This window comes from Xenopus laevis, chromosome 3L (genome assembly GCF_017654675.1).
Source record: "Xenopus laevis strain J_2021 chromosome 3L, Xenopus_laevis_v10.1, whole genome shotgun sequence".
NCBI lineage: Eukaryota > Metazoa > Chordata > Amphibia > Anura > Pipidae > Xenopus > Xenopus laevis.
In genome coordinates, this window is record NC_054375.1 from 143,363,497 (window position 1) to 143,385,856 (window position 22,360).

A 22,360-nucleotide genomic window follows, 5' to 3' on the forward strand; every position below is an offset into this window, starting at 1 on the left:
CTATAGTTTAGTTTATATAAATAAGCTGCTGTGTAGCCATGGGGGCAGCCATTCAAAGCTGAAAAAGGAGAAAAGGCACAGGATACACAGTAGATACCAGATAAGTACTACTATAGTTCATATAAATAAGCTGCTGTGTAGCCAAGAGGGTAGCCATTCAAAGCACCGGTTACATAGTAAGATACCAGATGCGCTCTTTAGAATCCTATTGCATCTTATTACAGAGCTTATCTGTTATCTGCTGTGTATCCTGTGCCTTTTCTCCTTTTCCAGCTTGAATGGCTGCCCCCATGGCTACACAACAGCCTATTTACATAAACTATAGTAGTATTTCCCAAGCAAACACATAACATTTACCTATGCATACCAACAGTACATTGCGATCGAATTACTTTAAATGCTTTTATTTTTATTTCCTTTAAGTTAATGATGAAACCATTTTTTGTTTCAGGACCAGCTGCCAGAGCTGAGCCAACACTTCCGCTCTCACAGCTTTCACACATCTATGTACGCCTCATCCTGGTTTCTCACCCTGTTCCTCACCACCTTCCCTTTGCCAGTGGCTACCCGTATTTTTGATATCTTTATATATGAGGTAAGACTGAACATTGGATCGCAGGTTGTTATCCATTAATATGAGCTAGATTATCCATTAATAGGAGCAATGCAGCCTTGCTTACCCTTCACAGCCAGTACAGTTGGCCTTTACTGCTCTACTGCTTTAGCAATGATGAAGGTGAGTATCTCACAAGCAAGTATGAGTTATTAGTTGGGAAAACACTGTTCCTGTATGACTACATAACCCTCTAGTTTCCTAGCAGAGCTCAAAGCGAATGCCTTGTAAACTTGCCCCTGTTGTGCACTAAATTCTGGGGAACCTTTGAAGTACATGTATGGAACCTATTATCCAGAATGCCTGGGGACCTGGGGTTTTCCGGATAACTGATCTTTCCGTAATTTGGATCTTCATACCTTAAGTCTACTAGAAAATCATGTAAACATTAAAGAAACCCAACATGCTGGTTTTGCTTCCAATAAGGATTAATTATATCTTAGTTGGGATCAAGTACAAACTACTGTTTTATTATTACAGAGAAAAATTTGGAATATTTCTATAAAATTGAGTCTATGGGAGATGGGTATTCCGTAACTTGGAGCTTTCTGGATAATGGGTTTACGGATAACGGATCCCATAGAATTCTCTGCAGAAGTGCACAGGGGTGGAGTCCCCTGATGATTGGGAAATGCTGAACAAGCTCTTTAGCATCGTTTCAAACACTTTGCAGGGCCTGGAGGTGATATTCAGAGTGGGGATGGCACTGCTGACTGTTAATCAGAATGAATTAATGCAGCTGGACATGGAAGGCATGTCGCAGGTAAGCAACAAAGCCATGTTCATGTTATTTTTACTGTTCTTGATCCTCTATGGCAACACAGCTGGAATGTGTGGTTCATCTTTAAAGGAGAAGTAAAGCTTAACTAAAGAAGTTGGTAGAAATGTTGTACATTATGTTTTGTGCTTCTGTACCAACCCAAAGCAACCACAGCCCTTTAGCAGTAAAGATCTGTGTCTCCAAAGATGCCCCAGTAGCTCCCCATCTTCTTTTCTGCTGATTCACTGCTTATGCTCTGTGCTGCTGTCACTTACTGAGCTTAGGGACCCACTCACAATATACAGTACACATAGAATAGAAATGTCACAATATAAGGCTGATTAGTAATTAATACAGATAATTACTACATGGCAGCACGGAAACCAGTGCAATTAGCATCAGAATTTAATAATAATTCATATAGAATCAACTTCTATAACAAGTGAATAATAGATCTGCTTGATATTACAGATAGCCCCAAAGCTTAGCTTCTCAACAGCCCTGTAGCATCAGCTTTTATTACAGGGGAAGCTCATTTTATGCTGGATAATTAGTGACGAGCCCTAAGCTTAGCTTCTCAACAGCTGCTCAGAGCCCACTGAGCATGTGAGTCTCGCAGACACTTTCCAAGATGGTGACCCCCTGTGACAAGTTTGAAGTCCTGGATCGTTGCTGCTATTGACAAGCTGAAACTTTAGGCTGGTGCAATAAGTTCAGTATGTACAATATGCCATTTTAGCCATATTCATTTTTAGGGTTTAGTTTTCCTTTAAGTTAACTTTTTTTTATGTTAAATGTCTAATTCTAAGCAACTTTTCCATTGGCCTTCATTTTTTTTCTTTTTTATAGTTTTTGAATTATTTGCCTTTTTCTGACTCTTTACAGCTTTCAAATGGGGTTCACTGACCCCATCTAAAAAACAAATGCTCTGTAAGGCTACAAATGTATTGCTATTGATACTTTTTATTACTGATCCTTCTATTCAGGCCTCTCCTATTCATATTTGTCTCTTCAAATCGGTGCATGGTTGCTAGGGTAATTTGGACCCTAGTATCCAGATTGCTGAAATTGCAAACTGTAGAACTGCTGAATCAAAAGCTAAATAACTCAGAAAACACAAATATTAAAAAATTTAAACCAATTGCAAATTCTCAGAATATCACTCTCTACATCATACTAAAAGTTAATTTAAATGTGATCAACCCCTTTAAGGGCAAAGTATAATCAACACCAAAGCAGTAAATGTAGATAAGGCTACGTTTATCGATTTCTCTATAAATATATACGCGTGACTCCACCTTTTCACTTCTGTTCTGTCGGTAGTTTCCGGCTCTCTGGAATGTGTGGAGGGTACAGCAATTCATGGATGGCTATGCATTATTACTGATGATATTATTATTTTTCAGCATTTCCAGAAGGTTATCCCTCACCAGTTTGACAGCTGCCCAGATAAACTCATTCTGAAGGCATATCAAGTGAAGTACAACCCTAAAAGAATGAAACGGTAAGGAGGCATGGTGTGGTGGTGTGTCTTACTGACCAGAATATAATTCCCATTTCCAAAGCTCATTAGACAATTATTTTCTTTTTTTTCCCTTTACAAATTACTGGCACGGCCCCATATATTGTGTTCAGTACAGTTTGATTTCCAGGAAGCAGTAAACATTATTACAAAACTAAAGTGCATTGCGTGTGTAACCCCTTTTTGGCCACCCCCCTGTGCCAAAGGTTAAACATCATATTTTTCTTACCAATGCAGGTCCTGAGTCCCCTTTGTAAGGTGAAAGGGTACTGGGAATTACCTCTCATGGCAGTGCCCTCCACCTAATGGGATCCGGGAATACACCTGCTGCTGGCCCCATTAGGAAAACATTCAAACACACAAAGTACCGTGTAACACATAACTTTATGTAGAAGAAAGTCAAAGTAAAATACATTTACATATTTACTGCCCCACCCTGGGAATGTATGCAGTCCTGGCCCTTCGTATCAGGTCCCACAACTCCTTTGGCAGACAAAGAGTCTTAGTCCTTTTTCCCCGAAAGAGTATCATTGTCCCCAGGTAGCGCTACCTGCCCCAAATACCTTTCCTAATGGACAAGATATTGGCTCCCCCGTGGCAGGCACACAAAAAGCCTGTTTCACAAACAGGAGATACGCTGGATCCTTATTCTTTTTCTACCCTCCCTCAGGCACAACTCACCCAGGGGATTCACTCATATGGATCGGCTCCTCCAGAGCTGGAACAGGCATCCACAGCGATGAAGTCCTTAGAAGTACCAGGCTCTCCTAGCCGAGCACACAACTTGCTTTAAACCTTCAGGGTATTGCTCCCAGCACTGTCTATAGCGCAAGCACGATAAACCCCTTTACACCTCACAACCAGCTCTCAACGCTGTCTATAGCACACTCCCAGCACTCTCCATAGTGCGAGCACTCCAGATTTGGGAATCAGGAGCTCCTTTAAATTTAAATTTGGTATGATGTAGCCATTCTATAACCTATTAAAAGTTAAGTTAAAGGTGAACCACCCCTTTAAGCAGATGAGGGTTAATAGTGTGAGTAGTATAAATAAAAATGCTTTTATCCATTGCTTCTTCAGACTGGAGAAAGAATATGCTGCCATTAAAAGCAAAGAGATGGAGGAACAAATTGAAATCAAGGTGAGTACCTTGGATCTGCGTATCCTCGTTTTATTTTTGTATATGTATGAACCTTCTCTGATTTGAGGTGTGTCATTTAGTCTGTTGACAGTTGAGGGGGTAAGGGACTCCCAACTGTCTGGAACACAAAATACTACCCTTATGAAAGCAATATATATGACAACCCTTCTTTTCTCATCTTCTCCCCACAGCGGCTGCGCACAGAAAACAGACTATTGAAGCAACGCATTGAAACTTTAGAGAAGGTGAGAACCATCTTGTCCTTTCATATCGGGTCATTCTGTCCAATACCGCTGCCTGTTTCAAGGGCTATCTTAACCTGCGGATAAACACAGGTCGTGAACCCACGCTTGCAAGTGCCTTCTAATGTGCCTGCACCTGCGCCTGTGAACCCATTATTGTGACAAATAATCTCTGTTACACATGAGCTGATCTTCATGCATCCTCTCGTATGACCCTTTTCTTGGGTCTTTTTACGTTATCTGGTCTCGACAAAGATGTGAGTCGAATGTATTGCACCAAATTTTTTTAGTTCCCCTTTTGAATGATATGGGCACATACAGGCATGTGGAGTTGCCCAGTTCAGATTTTTTAATTGATGTGTTAAACGCCAGCCCCACTTGTGCGCCAATAAGTGATCATCTGTCTGTCCTAAATTTCATGATTGGTTACGGTGTGTTTGCTGCAGAAGAAGGGAGTGTGTGTAAGGAAATATGTACCTCTGCCTAATTCTTTCCTGCTTCTTGTAGCACGGTGGTGGTTACCTTTCTCTTTCTTTCCTTTCTCTTCCGGTGCTTCTTTGTTTCCCTGTCTCTCTTCTTCCCTGGTTTTTCCTCTCTATTACTCTCTTCTTCCAATTCACCACTTCCTTGGGGACTGTGCAATCTCCCGTCTGGTAGGAAAGTGCTGCCTTAGCGGACAGGCTGATCCAGGTACCGTTACCTCTATTTTCTCCTAGTTGCCTTTTAGAATACCCCTTCCTTCCTTTGCCCTAATGTTTTTGTCCTATAGATGGGAGCTTTTTCTTTTGTAAAGTAAACTATTTGGTTCTGCCAGTTGAATAGGGGGTTATTTACTAAACTCAGAATGCCAAAAAAATTTGTTGGGGTTTTTTTTTTTTTTAGTATAAAATTCTCATTTTTAGTGGGGAAAAAAAATAATTTTTCGGGATTTATTATACCCCGAGGATGGAAAAAGTCAAAATCTGAAAATCCGGCATCTCAGACCTGCCAAGGTTGTATATAAGTCAATGGGAGAAGTCCCAAAGATCTGCGCTGGTTTTGAACAATATTTCAAAGATTTTGTGGTTTTTGGGCAAAAATCCATAAAAATCAGAGTTTTTGGGTGTAAAATCTGAAAAACTTATTCTTTTAGGGTTTTTTCCCCAGAAACAAAATCTTCGGGAAAGTGTATTGATAAATACGGAGAAAAAAACCCGCACGGAATTGGTCAGAGTTTTTTTCAGAAAATATTTAGATAAATTCGAAACTTTGATAAATAGTCATCTTAGTGTCAGATTTTGGAACTAGAACCATATCTTGAATCCTGAGATTCGATCAGATTGATATTCTATAAGGAAACAGATATGCCACATGTCTATGGGTGAATATGCTTTGTATGTATATACGAATGTTATATTGATGAGGGGGCTATTCTAAGAAATTTTGCGGTTTACATTCATATTTATTTTCTTTTTATTCCATGATATTAAGGGATACATGTACTGTTAATATTAATTATGTTACAACAGCGCCACCTGCTGATCATTTCCTGACCAGTCTGTGTAAATTAGAATAGTCTCCTCATCAATTTTATATTTACTTATTTTAAAGGTATTCTTATCCATTAAGACAAGGTTCTGGAAATGTTAAGATAAGGCAGATGGGAGAATAAAAATGAGAGAGAGAGAACACCGGGACTGTTACCAGAATTAATATCACCATACTGTGTCTAACTGTTGCTCCGGCTTTCTGTCACATAGGGTCAGGTGACGAGGGCTCAGGAAGCCGAGGAGAACTATGCCATAAAGCGGGAGCTGGCAGTAGTAAAGCAACAGTATTATACGGCAACTGAGAGTCTGCAGAATGCCCAAAGTCTCATTCGTCAGCTACAGGAAAAACAGGTGGGCTGAAGACAATTCTCATTATTGACAGAAGACTTGGTGTAGTATTCTGAATGTGCTTTGCTACTTTTATAGTTACATTTATCCCACATCTAGGGGGACACAGGGACCGTGGGGTAAAGGACCCTCCCATCAGGAGGCAGGACACTGATGACATCAGAACTTTTTACTCTCCTACTGTCCCTATATCCCCTGCTACCCTGTAAGGGGACCAGTTTTTTCAGTGTCCTCAGTCAGGAGGTTAGGATTCAGCCTCTAGGTAGGCTAACTCAAGGAATCTTCGGTCGGTGCTAGCACTGACACCTGGGGTAAAGCCATGCCAGACCTAGTCTACTACCATTGGGCAAGCCCCCGACGTGGGATTTCCCAGGCAATTCCTTCAGGAAAAGATGTAGGGGCCTGTGGCAAGGGGTACGAGCCGAATGCTCCACATCAGAGCTCACCCACCACCACGTAAGTAGAAAGAGCTGAGCCGGGCTTAGTTGACTGACTGCTGTCTGTGCTGCTGCCATGCCGACTCACTAGCGACGCACTTGTGTCCAATTGATCGCTCACTGTGGACTAGTGACGTCCGTCTTCGCATGCTGCCTTCTTGCACTTACTTCGCGCCACTGTGTTAGAAGTGTTGACTGCTGGAATAGGCGGCCTTTTTTGCACTCCCTCTGCACTCTTGCGGATCCACACGCAGCACCGGTTACATCGGAGCGGCATATCCTCCATTGTCTGCGGGTAGACAGTAGGTAGTTGGTAGACAATAGCGTTAGCAATCTCTCCTCATGGCGGAAGGCAGTGGGGACCTATTTAGTAGGGGGGACAGACAGACAGACAAGCAAAACAGTCACCTTTTTTGCCTGCTCAAGATGCTCTTTCAAATTTATGGAGGGCCAAGTTGATCCACTCTGCTCTGCTTGTAGCCTTACCCAAGACCATACATCTGGGGTTACAGATGTTGTTGCTGGCACTAGCCCATAAGGATAAGTGGCCAGGGGACAACAGACCACCCAAGGCACTTCTGAAGCGCCAGGATGGGCCATCACACTGTCTAAGTCCCTGTCCAGTCTGCAATGCATTCCGCAGCTGGCATCTTCTATTGACAAAATGCTGGAAAGGATGGCTCCCTATCCATCCACTAGTTCCAAGCGCAAGAGGCCTTCACAGCATACTGAGACTCCACTTAAGAGTTCTCCCATGCTCCCTTCTTCTGAGGAAGAAGTTAGTGAGGGGGAAGTGGTTTCCTCACTCTCAGATTCTGAATCGGGAGAGGAGGATTCTATGGTCAATGCATCCCTGGGGTTGACAGTCTCATTAGAGCGGTCCTGGAGACGCTTCACATCCAGGAGGGGGAAACAAAACAGAACACCCCATCTACCCTGTTTAGAAGACAACGCAAATCTGCTGTGGTCTTTCCAGGCCACGAGCAATTACAGGCATTAATATCGGAGGAATGGCAGCACCCTGACAGGAAGTTTCAGGTTACCAAGCATTTTGCCAGACAGTATCCCTTTCCCAAGGAATCTGTTGAGAAGTGGGGCACACCACCATTGGTTGAAGCCCCAGTACTGCGCCTATCTAAGGCTACCACGTTACCGCTCCCTGACGCCTTGGAATTCAAGGACCCTACGGATAAAAGGCTTGAAGGGCTTCTTAAAGCTAATTTTGTTTCCATAGGATCGGCCTTGCGCCCTGTCCTAGCGTCTGCTTGGGTGAGCCGGGCAGTAGAGACATGGTCAAGTTCATTACTACAGGCCATACAGGAGGGCGGAACGAGAAAGCAGATAACCCAGTTGGCATCCTACATACAGGAAAGAAAATCATTTCCTAGCTGCAGCATCCCTTGATGCAGCAAAGTGGCTAAAACTTTGGTCGGCGGACCTTAGTTCCAAAAAGTCCCTTATTTCCATTCCCTTCCAAGGATCCAAGTTATTCGGTGACGAGCTGGATAAAATTATTTCACAAGCTACCGGTAAGAGCACATTGCTCCCTCAGAACAAGCCAAAATCTGTATTCTCTCCTAGAAACGGGCACTCCTTTCGGAACCAGGTGTTTCGCAATTTCAGGCCCAACTCACAGTCGAGTTCGCAGACTTCACACAGGGGAAGCTCCTCGTACAGAGGGAAGCCACAGTGGCACAGCCGGAAAACTCAGGCTAAGCTGCCAGGAGACAAGAATGCCTCCTCCTGACTACAAGCGGGAGAGAGAACTCCCAGATCTTATTGGGGGACGACTTAAGTTTTTTCGTGGACACCTGGGCGCAACACATAGACGACCCCTGGGTCGTACAAACCATTTCAGCAAGTTATCATCTAGAGTTTCATCGTCTACCCCTGAGACGTTTCTTCATGTCCAGAGTTCCCTCACCGGGTCAAAAACTGGAAGCCTTTTTGGCCATAATTCGGTCCTTGCAAGCGACAGGGGTCATTGTACCCGTCCTTCACAGCAGAGATTTCAAGGTTACTATTCAAACCTATTCATAGTGCCGAAGAAGGATGATCATTTTGACCCATCTTGGATCTGAAGAAGCTGAACAGACGGATCAAATACCACAGATTCAAGATGGAATCGGTTCGATCTGTCATACGAGCTCTGGAACCAGGAGACTTTTTAGCTTCTTTGAATATTCGGGACGCATATTTACACGTCCCAATTTTCCCTTCACATCAACAATACCTGAGGTTCGCCTTTCGGAACCAGTACTTCTAATTTGTGGCCCTACCCTTCGGGTTGACGTTGGCACCTCGGGTCTTCACGAAGGTCATGGCATCCATGGGGCCTTCCTTCAGGTCCGGGGAGTCTTTACCATCCCATACTTGGACTATCTCCTCATCAAGGCAAGATCCATGAGCCTGGCCGAGCAGAACGTACAACTGACCGTTCAGAGTTTGCAGATGTTCAGTCAATCAACATTCGCAAATCCTGTCTGTCGCCCAGTCAGGTAATGCCTTCCTGGGGCTGTAGTTTCACACAGATATCCAGAAGATTTTCCTTCCTCAGGAAAAACAGATCCGCAGAACAGTGAACATGCTAAGGACCGACTGTCCAGACATGCATGAGGGTACTGGGTCTCATGGTGTCGACCATGGAAGCAGTACCGTTTGCTGCGTTCCACTTGCGGCCGTTGCAGACGACACTATTGTGACTATGGAAGAGGAAGTCTCTCTACCAAAGAATAGACCTTCTTGGAACCATCATGGTTGATAGCCACGACGGATGCCAGTCTCACCGGGTGGGGAGCAACCTTCCAAGGTCGGTCGTCTCAGGGACTTTGGACTCAAGAGGAGTCTGTCTTTCCATTAAATCTTCTAGAGATTCGGGCTATCACACTGGCTCTAAGGTCATGGGAACACCTTCAGCGAAATCAGGCGGTTCAGATTCAGTCGCACAATGCCACGGTGGTGGCTTACATCAACCGACAAAGAGGCACAAGAAGCAGACAAGCAAATCAAGAAGTGTCTCACATTCTGGAGTCGACGGAAAAGGAGAACGTCCAAACATTCCCGGAGTAGTCAAACCTGAGCAGACATCGACTGGATCCAAGAGAATGGAGTCTGCATCAGAATGCATTTCAAATACTGACACTGCATCAGAATGCATTTCAAATACTGACTCTAAGGTGGGGAGAGCCAGAGATCGACCTAATGGCGACCAGGCACAACCCTGAAAGGTGCTTTTCCAGGAGAAGATAGCACTTATGGATGATGTGCGCACATTTCGTCATGGAGTTTTACGCATTACTCCGCCATTCAGACATCCTGTTCCACCTTGGGATCTAAATTTGGTCCTCAATGCTCTTTTGGACAGTCCGTTTGAACCTTTACATGAGGTGAGCTTGGAAGTACTTACATGGAAGACGGTCTTTCTGGTCGCGATTTTGTCGGCCAGACGAGTGTCTGAACTAGGTGCTCTATCCTGCTCTGAGCCTTTTCTGGTCTTTCATGAAGATAGGGCCGTGCTACGCACAGTTCCTGGGTTTCTGCCTTTTATTTCAATGCTGAAATTGTGCTTCTCTCGTTTTGCAACAATCCCAGGAATGAAAAGGAAGCTAGACTACATCATTTAGAGGTGGTCAGAACTCTTAAGGTGTATGTCTCTCGTACAAAATCAATTCGAAAATCTGATACCTTGATTGTAGTACCCTCTGGGTCACGCAAGGGTTTCCGTGCTTCAAACGCTGGATCAGAGAGACACTGCGACTAGCTTACATGGCACGGAAGAAGTCGCCACCTATCAGAATTAAGGCCCATTCCGCTAGGGCTCTGGGAACTTCTTGGGCTCACAGAAATTTGACTTCGGCTGAACAAGTTTGCAGGGCGGCAACCTGGTCCTCCCTACACACATTTGCTAAATTTTATCAATTCAATTACTTACCTGTCCGCAGAGGCAGCCTTTGGTTGGAAGGTGTTGCAGGCGGCAGTAGTGTAGAAGAAAAAGTCTTCCCTTCCTGCTGTTGGATGTCTTTGGTACGTCCCCACGGTCCCTGTGTCCCCCTAGACATGGGAGAAAAGGAAATTTATGTACTTTCCGTTAAATCCTTTTCTCTCCAGTCGTAAGGGGACACAGGGCTTCCCTCCCTGGTTTTTCTGTTATGTTGAGAGATTGTTATTGGGTTATAAGTTTGGTTACTTGTTAAAGAACTGGTCCCCTTCCGGGGTAGCAGGGGATAGTAGGAGAGTACAAAGTTCTGATGTCATCAGTGTCCTGCCTCCTGATGGGAAGGTCCTTTACCCCCACGGTCCCTGTGTCCCCCTTACGACTGGAGAGAAAAGGATTTAACGGTAAGTACATAAATCTCCTTTTATTTCGGTAACTTTAGACTAGACCGAGAGAAAGGGAGAGACCTGTGCCACAGTCAAAAAATAGAAGCCGGCTACAAAATGTTGCTAGGCTGATCCAGCAGGAAGTGGATCACACTGCCCTACACGATTCAAAAAACAGTCTTCCTCAGGGACACAAAAGTGTAAATAAAGGCAGCCTTTGTCCCTGAGGAAGACTGTTTTTTGAGGTCAAACGCGTAGGGCAGACACTATGATTTTGCAACTGTTTTCTTTTTTGGCAAATAAATGCTTTTTTTTTTTTAATATAGAGTGTACGATCGACTTTCTGTAATTTTAAAAAAAAATAGAAGCAGCACTGAGCATATTCAAACAAAATCCATATTATTTCTGAGAGCGTACATGAGGTTTATTTGACTTTCTAGACTGATCCACGTATAACGGAGGAGCTTGTGATGCACTTGGAGTCAGAGCTGGAACAGTCCAGGCTACAGGAAACGGAGACCCTGGGAGCCCTGAAGGAGATGCAGGACAAGGTGGTGGATTTGGAGAAGGTGAGGCACCGGTAGAACTGGTTACTCCGCAGGCCGTACTTCTCAGTATGGATAACAGAGTAACTTTGCTTATGCTTCCCCTACCCCCAGAGGAACAACGCTCTTCCTGACGAGAATAATGTCGCTCTGCTCCATGATGAAGTACATGCTCTAAGGAAGAGAGAAGCCCATGCTCTGCAGGCCATGCGAGAGGGTCAGCAGCAAGTGACAGAGCTACGAGACCGCTGGCAGGTGAGCTAGATGTCCCTGTCATGACTGGGCTCCACCCTTCCCTCAGTGACTTGGTTACTCAGTCGGCCATATTTATCAAAGAGATCTCCACAGTCCTTTAGAGTAAAATTCTGCCACTCTCCATTCATTTCTATGGAATTTTGAAAGACCATTTTATAAAAGGGTGAACTTTTACTTTCACCCATTGCTAAAAAAAAAAAAATCCCATAGAAATGAATGGAGAGTGGCGGACTGTGGCGATCTCTAACTTCACTCTTTGATAAATATTATCCAATCTACATATTTTGTTGCTCCATAACATAGTCTCATGTCTTTCTCTCTGCAGTCTCTCTCTTCCAAAGGAGGTGGCATTTGGAAGGACTCCCCCCGCAAGAACACAGCTGTGGACTTGCAGGATGAGGCTATGTCGTGCCGCTTGCGTGAAGTGGAGGCTCAGAGTGAAACGCGTGAGCTGCGACAGAGGGTGCTCATCCTAGAGAGTCAGGTGACCCCCGCACTATCCAGTACACCCTGTCTGCACTAGTGTCCAACTAGATTTAGCTTTCATGTGCAAGAGTCAGAAAGAACCAGACTTTCTCTGGTCGCTTGTTTACCTGTGGATTGGATGTTCTTGCTCAGCTTGTTAGAGCTTCTTTGTACACTACTCAGAGTGGAACTATCTCGAAAATGAAAATTTCATACAAGCTTCAGCATACTGAAATAAGGAACTTTGTAAGTACAGGTATGGGATCCAGTATCCAGAAAGCTCCAAATTAAGGAAAGGTCATCTCCCATAGGCTCCACTATAATCAAATAATCCAAATTTTTAAAAATTATTTCCTTTTCCTCCAATAATAAAACAGTATCTTGTACTTGATCCCCATTAAGATATAATTAATCCTTATTGGAAGAAAACCAGCCTATTGGGTTTATTTAATGTTTACATGATTTTCTAGTAGACTTAAGGTATAACGATCTATTATCTGGAAAACCCCAGGTCCTGAGCATTCTGGATAACAGGTCCCATACCTGTACAATCAATTAAATATTCTGCATTGTTTCTGAAATAATCAAGTTTATCTTCACTATCCCTCTCTCAGCATCTGTTTCTCTTCATTCTGTCGTCATGCAGCAGTTGGGTGTCAGCTATTCATTGGCAGTTAGATCCAATACATCTAGGGATGCACCGAATCCAGGATTCAGTTCGGGATTCGGCATTTTTCAGCAGGATTCCGCCGAATCCTTCTGCCTGGCTGAACCGAATCGAATCCTAATGTGCATATGCAAATTAGGGGCGGGGAGGGAAATCACATGACTTTTTGTCACAAAACAAGGAAGTAAAAAATGTTTTCCCCTTCCAACACTTAATTTGCATATGCAAATTAGGATTCAGTTCGTTATTCGCCCGAATCTTTCTCGAAAGATTCGAGGGTTTGGCCGAATCCAAAATAGTGGATTCGATGCATCCCTAATATCTTTTAGGGGGCTTCCTTTCCTAGCAGATGAATTAGATCTCACTCAAATAACTGATTCCAGTACAAACAAATCTAACAAAATAACTGCCTTTTGCACAAATTCTGCATGTAGAGAGACATGATGTCTGGTGATTTTAATAGAGTGAGCTCTAATACATCTTCTAGGCAGAAGGAGCCCCCCTATAAGATATATTGGATCTAACTGTCAATTATTATCTGACACCCAACTGCTGCATGAAGAAAGAATGAAGAGAAACAGATGGTGAGAGACGAATAGTGAAGATAGATTTGACGGTACAGAATTTTTAACTGATTGTTTCTTATTTCAGTATGATGAAGCTTATATTAAATTTTCATTTAGCGATGGTTCCCCTTTAAGATCTTTTGTTTTTGATTTTAAGTCGTTTCACCTTAATAGAATTATGTCCGTACATCATACGTAATCACATCATGGTTCAATCAGAAAAACAGAATGTCAACATCACTTTCCATGTAACTGCGGTGTAAGAAGGACAAAGTGCTGCTTCTACAGTTGTAATTTCCCTTTGTCTGTGCAGGAGGTGATGCATGAAAAGCAGTTATCACGACTGGAGAAGGAGTGCAAGGAGCTAAGAGAGAGGTTACAAAGTGAGGCTGCCCACAGCAAGGCTTTACAGACACAAATGAATGAGGATAAGCGCAGGCATGCTGTTACAGAGTGCAAGGTAAGAACAACACGTCCCTGTACTGTATGTTGGGAAACATTACTATATTGTTTCCTTCCATTTGCCTTTGCAGAAGAACTCTCTTAAAGGAGACAAACCTGTAACATTAAAAAACCCTACCCCCCTACCCTTTGTAGACTCCCCTCCCCCTCCAGCCTAGGTGTTACCCGGAGCAAATGCCCATAACTTTTTACTTACCCCTCGGTGCAGTTTCTGTCCCCTGCAGTTCACGGCAGCCATCTTCTTTTCTTGGTTAAACTTCTGCGCATGCGCAGTTGGAGTAATTTTCCAGTCCCAAACAACTGTGCATGCGCCGAAAGTCACGAAAATTTCCAAAACTTTCAGCGCATGCGCAGTTGTTCAAGCCCGCAAAATTACTTTTACATGAATTTTAGCACATGTGCAGTTGTTCGGGACCGGAAAATTACTCCAACTGCGCATGCGCCAAAAGGTTCGGATATCTTCATGATTTTCAGTACATGCGCAGTTGTTCGGGACCGGAAAATTACTCCAACTGCGCATGCGCCAAAAGTTTGGGATATTTTCATGACTTTCAGCGCATGCGCAGTTGTACGGGACCAGGAAATTAGTGGATTCGGTGCATCCCTTATATCTTTTAAGGGGCTTCCTTTCCTAGCAGATGTATTAGAACTCACTCAAATAACTGTACTCATATTCCAGCCTCTCATTCAAACCACTGTCTGGTTGCTAGAGAAAATTAGCAACTGGATACTGAAATTAAAACTGGAGAGCTGCTGAACAAGGAGAAAATAACTGAAAACAGCATAAAACCATAAAAAATGAGGGCCAATTGTAAATTGTCTCAGGATATTACTTTCTGTGTCATACTAAGGGGATAGTTTATCAATATTCAAATTAAAATTTTTGCCCCAAGTCAAATTCTTATGCACTAAAACTCCTGACATTGAATTATGCTTTCAAAGACTTGTATGTACAAAACTTATTAAAACTCAAAAATGTGTTGAATGTGAAACTTTTGCATCTAAAAGCTGCCAAGTTCATGCAGATGTTAATGGTAACATCTATGGCAAATCTATATCTATAGAAACCTTGAGCTTGATAGAAACCTTGAGCTTGATAGAAACCTTGAACTTGATAGAAACCTTGAGCTTGATAGAAACCTTGAGCTTGATAGAAACCTTGAGCTTGATAGAAACCTTGAGCTTGATAGAAACCTTGAGCTTGATAGAAACCTTGAGCTTGATAGAAACCTTGAGCTTGATAGAAACCTTGAGCTTGATAGAAACCTTGAGCTTGATAGAAACCTTGAGCTTGATAGAAACCTTGAGCTTGATAGAAACCTTGAGCTTGATAGAAACCTTGAGCTTGATAGAAACCTTGAGCTTGATAGAAACCTTGAGCTTGATAGAAACCTTGAGCTTGATCGAAACCTTGAGCTTGATCGAAACCTTGAGCTTGATCGAAACCTTGAGTTTGATAGAAGTTTGATAGAAACCTGCCGCCAGGTCTTAAAACGAGAGGTGCAAGGCGAAAGGTTCTAAACAAGCGAAGGGGCACAACTGTAAGCAAAGTCTTTTGGGCAGAAGGTCATGGTACAAGGTGTAAGACAGAATCGTAGTCAGGACAGGCCGGGTCGAGGCAGGCAGAGAATAAGTGAAGTCAGGCAGGCAAGGGTCAAACCGGAAGATCAATCAGAAGGGATTTAGCAGAAGAGGTAGTCGGTATACAGGCAAGGGTCAGGATCCAGAGGTCAGAATAGTCAAAAGCCAGGCAGGGGTCACAACAGGAATCAAACAGGTTCAAAACAGAATAGCACAAAGCTCAAATAGCACCAGGAACAAACTCCTATAACGGGCAGTGTGAAAATGAAAAATGTCCCTTTAGGTATATTTGAGTTTTCGTCATCACGCCAGCGCGCCGGCGCCTTTAAACCAGGAGGAGGCGCTGCGTGCGCGCCCTAGTAAACCAGCGCCCCCCACTAGACCACCAGGGTAAGTTGTTATTACAGAAACCTTGAGGTTGATGAAAAACCTTGAGTTTCATAGAAACTTTGAGTTTCATAAAAACCTGAGTTTATTGAAAATAGAAAAAAACTCTAACATTATACACATTCAAATTCTGAAAAGTAGGCCTTCCAAAGTTAATTTAAAGGTAATGTCCACTTTACGTAGTAGCATTGTGTTCCATTGGGTGTCCATGTCCTTCCCAGAATAAAGAAGAGGTAATGGCAGTACGATTACGGGAAGCAGACAGTATGGCGGCGGTTGCAGAGATGCGCCAACGCATTGCTGAGCTAGAGATACAGGTGAGTGAGGGGGAACTTTCAATTCATCCACTCAGACAACTCTTCTTTTATAGTTTTTTTATTTTTTTGCTCTGAGTGGTTTCAATTTCGTAAATGCTCTTTTTTAATGTTTGTGTCTCAGAAAGAGGAAGGGATGATACAAGGAAAGCTCAACGATTCCGACTCTTGGCAGTACATCAGGGAGCTGAAGGATCAAATAGACGAGCTCAGACATGAGGTCAGTGTTCCTCTGAGCAGAGATGATTGCAGCTTCAGTTGCTCCTCTCTTGCTGTGGCCTTTGCAACCGAGACACCCCTCTAGTACCCATTTTGTTTTAAATAGCCTAGTGCTCAAATAGCCCCAAGTGCAAAGCACAAGAATGGATGCTAAAGTGGGCACTTTGATAGTATAAACAAAGATAATTGTGCCCATACGTGCTCATAGTAACTTGTGCCCATTCAGTCTCCTATTATTGCACACAACTGTGTATTTAGATACCAAGGAGTCCTGGAACTGCCACCTGCTTGGATCTGTTGATAATTCCATGATTCCCCCCACTGGATCACACAATGGATGCTGCCAACTGATATTACGTTATTAATGTAATTCACAAAAAGTTGAAGCTAATCATAGGCAAGGTGGGGAGAGTGCACTGCACTTTGCACAAAATTCATGTGCCCTTGAGTCTAAATCTTGGGTTTCTGTTGCCATAGGAAATCATTGGGACTCCGCAGTTTCCAATCAAAAGCACACTCTTTTTTACATGATGGGCTGATTATGGTCCAAATGTAATATTTAAGGGCCAGATTATATTAAAGGAACAGTTCAGTGTAAAAATAAAAACTGGGTAAATAGATAGGCTGTGCAAAATTAAAAAATGTTTCTAATATAGTTAGTTAGCCAAAAATATAATGTATAAAGACTGGAGTGACTGGATGTGTAACATAATAGCCAGAACACTACTTCCTGCTTTTCAGCTCTCTAACTCTGAGTTAGTCATTGATTATACGGGGGGCAACATGGGACATAACTGTTCAGTGAGTTTGCAATTGATCCTCAGCATTCAGCTCAGATTCAAAAGCAACGGTTATGACCCATGTGGCCCCTCCTCAAGTCACTGATTGGTTACTGCCTGATAACCAATCAATGGAAACCAATACAGCTGCAAAGCAGGAAGTGGTTTTCTGGCTATTATGTTAATGTGTCGTGTCTACCGCACTCCTGCATTTCACTTCTACTGCAATGGTGGTGACGCGGCAAGGTCCCTTAGCAACAGCAGTTTTTGTACACGTATCTGCACTCACTCAATTCTTTGCAGTTGGGGATATGACCCCACTTTCGCCAACAGTATCAACGTTTCGGGGGGGGGGGGGTTTCACCCTCCCTTCATCAGGAAACAATGTCAAGTGCAACAACCACCTTTAAAACCATAGCCCCGCCTCTTCAGCCACAATCCAACAATCACAGTGGAAACATTTTTTAAACCCTAAGGTGACTCCCATTCCAAAAAGAGTCCCGCCAATAAAGTGCAAGTCCAATTGAAATACAAAAGTCTTTCATATATCAGTGTTGGAAATCCTCACAATTACTAATTTATCACAGGTTTCATTATCATCAAAACAATTACTTGAGATTGTATCCTGATGAAGGGAGGGTAAACCCCCTCCCCGAAACATTGATACTGTTGGTGATATTATAATAAAAAGAGGGGTCACATCCCCAACTACACAGAATTGAGTGTGGATCTGTGTACAAAAATTGCTTGCTATTATGTTAGACATCCAGTTACTCCAGCCTTTATACATTACATTTTTGGCTCACTAACTATAGAGAAAAAACATTTTCCTATTTTGCACAGTTTTTATTTTTATAATGAACAATTCCTTTAAACTGATGATGTCATCACCAGACTACATGAGTCCATAACTGATGAAAAACATTCATTTGTATATAATACATTTACCCTAATGCGATTTTGTGTTTTATTCATTACAACAGATTCTTCTTCTTCGGGACCACAAACCTTATTCTGATCCTATCACTTTTGATGGGCTGCACCTCAATTCTCGCTCAGGACAGGGAGATGAAGATTCCCTTCCATCGTCCGATGAAGAGTTGCTTTCCCGGCCCCTCGGGGCATTGCAGGATGCTTTGTACACACACTCTCCCCACAAGACCTGTTTCTTGAGGCCACTTCGAAGTTCTGCAAGCACTGACAGTGATGAAGGAGCAGAAACTAATGGAGTCACTCCAGATACTCCCCCCGATCCCGCTGAGGAGGAATAACATTGACAGGAAGAGGGGGAAGGGAGGAGACTTTTTGTAAAGACCTTTCTTAGGATCAAAGCTGGTGGAGCGGGCAAGTACTGTTATTTTCCCCTTCCCTAACTCAAACTGCCCCTTAACTAAAAGTGTGCATATCTCCAGCAATCTACTCCATGACCTCTGAAGAACATGTATTCAGGAGTGTTATCTGCCCCCTTTCCTACTGCTCTGAGAACTATTATCCCCGAGCATGGAAATTAATTTCATCTACTTGTCACTCATCAGGTGGGGAACAGAGGCTAAATCTGTCAGACGATTTCTGGGGTCTTTCAGCAGTTTGAAGTGATAGGGGTTGAAAAAAAAAGGCAATGTCCAAAACTACTGATCAGAATACCCTTTGTACTCGTCACCAATCAAACAGCCCCTATAAGACCCATGAAAACTAAACGTGCACTACACACGATGAGTGAGAAACTGATTGGTCGGTATATTCTAGCACCTTGGGCACTGTGTACAGGATAACGTTGCATTTTACTACTTGAAATCTTCAGCGTCGGAACAAAGTATTAAAACGTGGAGTTTGTGTTATGTGTAAACTTTATTTGCTACAATGTGTGATGTTGATAGTGATTGGTACCAATCACCTGGAGTCACAGAGCAAAGGATAACTGTAGAAATCTGGATTCAGAAGATCAAAGGATGACTGCAGAACACTGGATTCAAAGAGAACAAAGGATAACTGTAGAAATCTGGATTCAGAAGAACAAAGGATAACTGTAGCATTCTGGATTCAAAGAGAACAAAAGATAACTAGAAATCTGGATTCAGAAGAACAAAAGATAACTGTAGAACTCTGGATTCAAAGAGAACAAAGGATAACTGTAGAAATCTGGATTCAGAAGAACAAAGGATAACTAGAATTCTGGATTCAAAGAGAACAAGTATAACTAGAAATCTGGATTGAGAAGAACAAAGGATAACTAGAAGTCTGGATTCACAGAGAACTGTAGAATTCTGTGAATTCTGGAGTCACAGCGAACAAATGATAAATGTAGAATTCTGAAGTCACAAAGAACAAAGGTTGCTTGGAATTTTATGAAGGATAAATGAAGAATTCTCGAACCATGCTCCACCTACCTAGCAGCTCATTCCATATGCAGTAAGTGTCTGTAACTAGGTCAGGGGAACTGGCAAATCTCATTGGTCAGAAATGGTTTGAATCCAAACCACCATTCTGTCCAAATATCCGGAAAAGAAAAGCTATTTCAAAATATATTTGGTGCATCAATGTCAGGTCATCAAGCAGTACGATGGAACGTTGTCTGAGTTACATGATCAGTGAAATCCCTAGCAGAAAGCTAGAAAGTTCACCATCTTGACATCCGTTCAAGAAGGGAAAATCAGGCAAGGCTAATGCTTTACACTGGTCTCTCTCTTTGAGATAAAGCCACACGGTGACGTTCTGGTCCAGAAGAAATGGTTATGGATGTTGTATAGAAAGTGAGCGAGTTGGTGGTGCTTATTGCTAGCAAAGAGTCCCTTTAACTAACAACTAATCCTTGTATCCTTCACTGTATATCGACATGGCTGCTCTTATCACTTTACAAGTAAAAACATACAGAAAGTTCGAGATAATGATCTTTTTCTACCAGTGGGTTTGACAGGTCCGTTGTATTTAACGGTATTTAACATGATGTCTCTTCATGTATTCAAGTCCAACCCAAGGTGCAGCTTTGTAGAAGACCGTCAAACCCTCCGCTTATATTATTAGTATGGATACTTAGGATGAGTTGAGGGATGTACCAAGATGGCTGTTAATTAGATGGCTGTTAATTGGATGTTTTTCTGGATCTACCAAGGTGGCTGCATGTGACGTGTCTAGATGGCAGCCTATGAGTGTTACTAGATGTACAAGATGGAGACTTAGCTTGTCACTAGCTTAGCCTAGATGTTAGTAACGGTTTCCTCCACTAAGCTCTTTCAGAGCATTTCAAAGGATATAAAACTTCTTACTGCCAATAGACCTACTCTTGACCCAGTCTATCTATCATATCATTTAAAGGAAGCCTGGTATGTTTTCAAAGACACTCCAGTACAGTGTTACTAATCTTTTCGACACTAAAACCAGAATGTGTTTAATGTGTGTGTATATATGTATTTATATATATATATATATATATATTTATTTCTCGTCATTGTAAATGGTTCCGTGTTGCTTAATCTTAACTGGTCGGCTAATGTTACGTTTGTTGGCGTTCTTTCTTTGTATGATATCCTTGAGAATTTCCTTCTTTTATTTTTCAAGAGGATGCAGTGTATCTCCGCTGTTAGGGAAATGTGTAGTTGTTCTGCCAGTTCTCCGTTTTCCAACATGTGCGGGCATTCCTGCTTGATAATGCTTAAGGGTGGTCCACTGAATGGATGGTCCACTGAATGGTGGTCCACTGATTAGATGGTCCACTGAATGGATGGTCCACTCAAAGGACGCACTTGAGAAATGGTTGAGCCTTACATTCCCACAAGGGAATTCATAGAGGTTATAGATTAGCAACAGCCAGAACAGCCCTTGATTAAAGGAGAACTAAAGCCTAGTAATGAATATGGCTAGAAAATCTGTATTTTATATACTGAACCTACTGTGGAAGCAGAGAGGTTCACAATAATGATCCGGGTCTTCAAAGTTGTCTACAAGAACTTGCTGTCTTGGATTCTATTAGGCCATCTCTTGTGTGTCGGTGGCACTGCACATGCTCAGTGTGAAAAGTTGAGCATGGGGGGGGACATCTGAAATCATCAAGCAGAAAATGAGGGGTTTCTTGTCATAGAAGCTGACGCAGAACACATTAGTTTCTGAGCTGCCATGTAATGTGTTACTGAATTAAATTCAGTAAATTCAGCCTTAGTTCTCCAGAACTACAGTGTTATTTTATGAGGGATTTGCTGTAGGTTTCCAAGCTACAAACCTCCGTTGGTAGAAGCTGGGCTATGTCATTTGGAAGGTGCTGTAACGCTAATGTTAAAGGACAATTCTAATCCTAAGCAGACCAGCCCTCCCTTAAATGCAAGGCTCCCAAAGGAAAAAAAGGGCATCTATAGAACGGCATAATGTCCACTGAAAACCTGCATTAGAAAATTGTCCTCAAACTATTTCCCATTCAGTTGTTTCCAGCACGTTCTGCCATTTTATATTACCCTAGAAATGAAATGATCAAACGGTTATTTCTGTATAGTTTAAAAGTATTGTGTTTTTTTTCTGCACCGCTCCCGCTAACCATTGTTATTGCTCCCCCCATTTCTGCCCATGTTACAAAGGTGTGTACATAACATGAAATGTTTTTGTTTGTTTTTTGTGCCTGAAATATATGGAGTATAAAGTTGTTGAAAGAGAGAGATACAGGGGCACATTTACCAAAGGTCTAAGTTGGAGATTCCTGTTGAATAAGCCAAAAACAAGCTAATGCAGTTTCCCCAAATGATTTGCCGATCGGTGTTTGATTCACAATCCTGATTTTTTTTTTTTTTTTTTAATTTATTATATGATGAGTTTGAAGTTTCAGAAGTTTCTTATCTGCAACTCGGATCCAACAAGATCTCATTAGATCAATCGATGTTTGATTCACAATCCTGATTTTTTTAATTTTTATTATATGATGAGATTGAAAGAGTCAAAATTTTCCTCTCTGCAACTCAGATCCAACAAGATCTCATTAGATCAGTGGGAACTGAATATTTTAATTTTGGGAATTAGATATTTGATTTTTTCTGGGTTTTTATTTTTTTTCCTCAAAAACCTATATGTTCAAAAGATTTTCTAGATGTCATCTGACTCCTCAGATGGCTGGAAACTGCATGGCTGGGATTTCAGAAAATGCAGCCAGGTTTGAGGAAACTCCAGATTAGATAATCTATTGGCGTGGCCCGGACTGGCAATCTGTGGGTTCTGGCAAATGCCAGAAGG

The 22,360-nt window shown here is 42.4% G+C and overlaps 1 protein-coding gene across 3 annotated transcripts in view; it reads left to right on the plus strand.

The window, feature by feature from the left end:
• Positions 1-21,747, plus strand: part of evi5l.L (ecotropic viral integration site 5-like L homeolog) — a 35,508-nt gene extending 13,761 nt beyond the window's left edge. The window contains exons 7-20 of one of the 3 annotated variants that reach the window (XM_041587183.1): positions 452-595; positions 1,287-1,376; positions 2,780-2,877; positions 3,976-4,036; positions 4,228-4,281; positions 4,936-4,968; positions 6,018-6,158; positions 11,353-11,481; positions 11,572-11,712; positions 12,038-12,196; positions 13,724-13,870; positions 16,062-16,157; positions 16,279-16,374; positions 18,136-21,747. In XM_041587183.1, coding sequence (XP_041443117.1) covers positions 452-595; positions 1,287-1,376; positions 2,780-2,877; positions 3,976-4,036; positions 4,228-4,281; positions 4,936-4,968; positions 6,018-6,158; positions 11,353-11,481; positions 11,572-11,712; positions 12,038-12,196; positions 13,724-13,870; positions 16,062-16,157; positions 16,279-16,374; positions 18,136-18,423 — 1,677 coding nt within the window. In that variant the 3' untranslated portion in view covers positions 18,424-21,747. The remainder of the gene's footprint in view (positions 1-451; positions 596-1,286; positions 1,377-2,779; positions 2,878-3,975; positions 4,037-4,227; positions 4,282-4,935; positions 4,969-6,017; positions 6,159-11,352; positions 11,482-11,571; positions 11,713-12,037; positions 12,197-13,723; positions 13,871-16,061; positions 16,158-16,278; positions 16,375-18,135) is intronic. The other 2 variants (XM_018253621.2, XM_018253622.2) reach the window with 2 other exon arrangements.
• Positions 21,748-22,360: the final 613 nt, after the last annotated feature.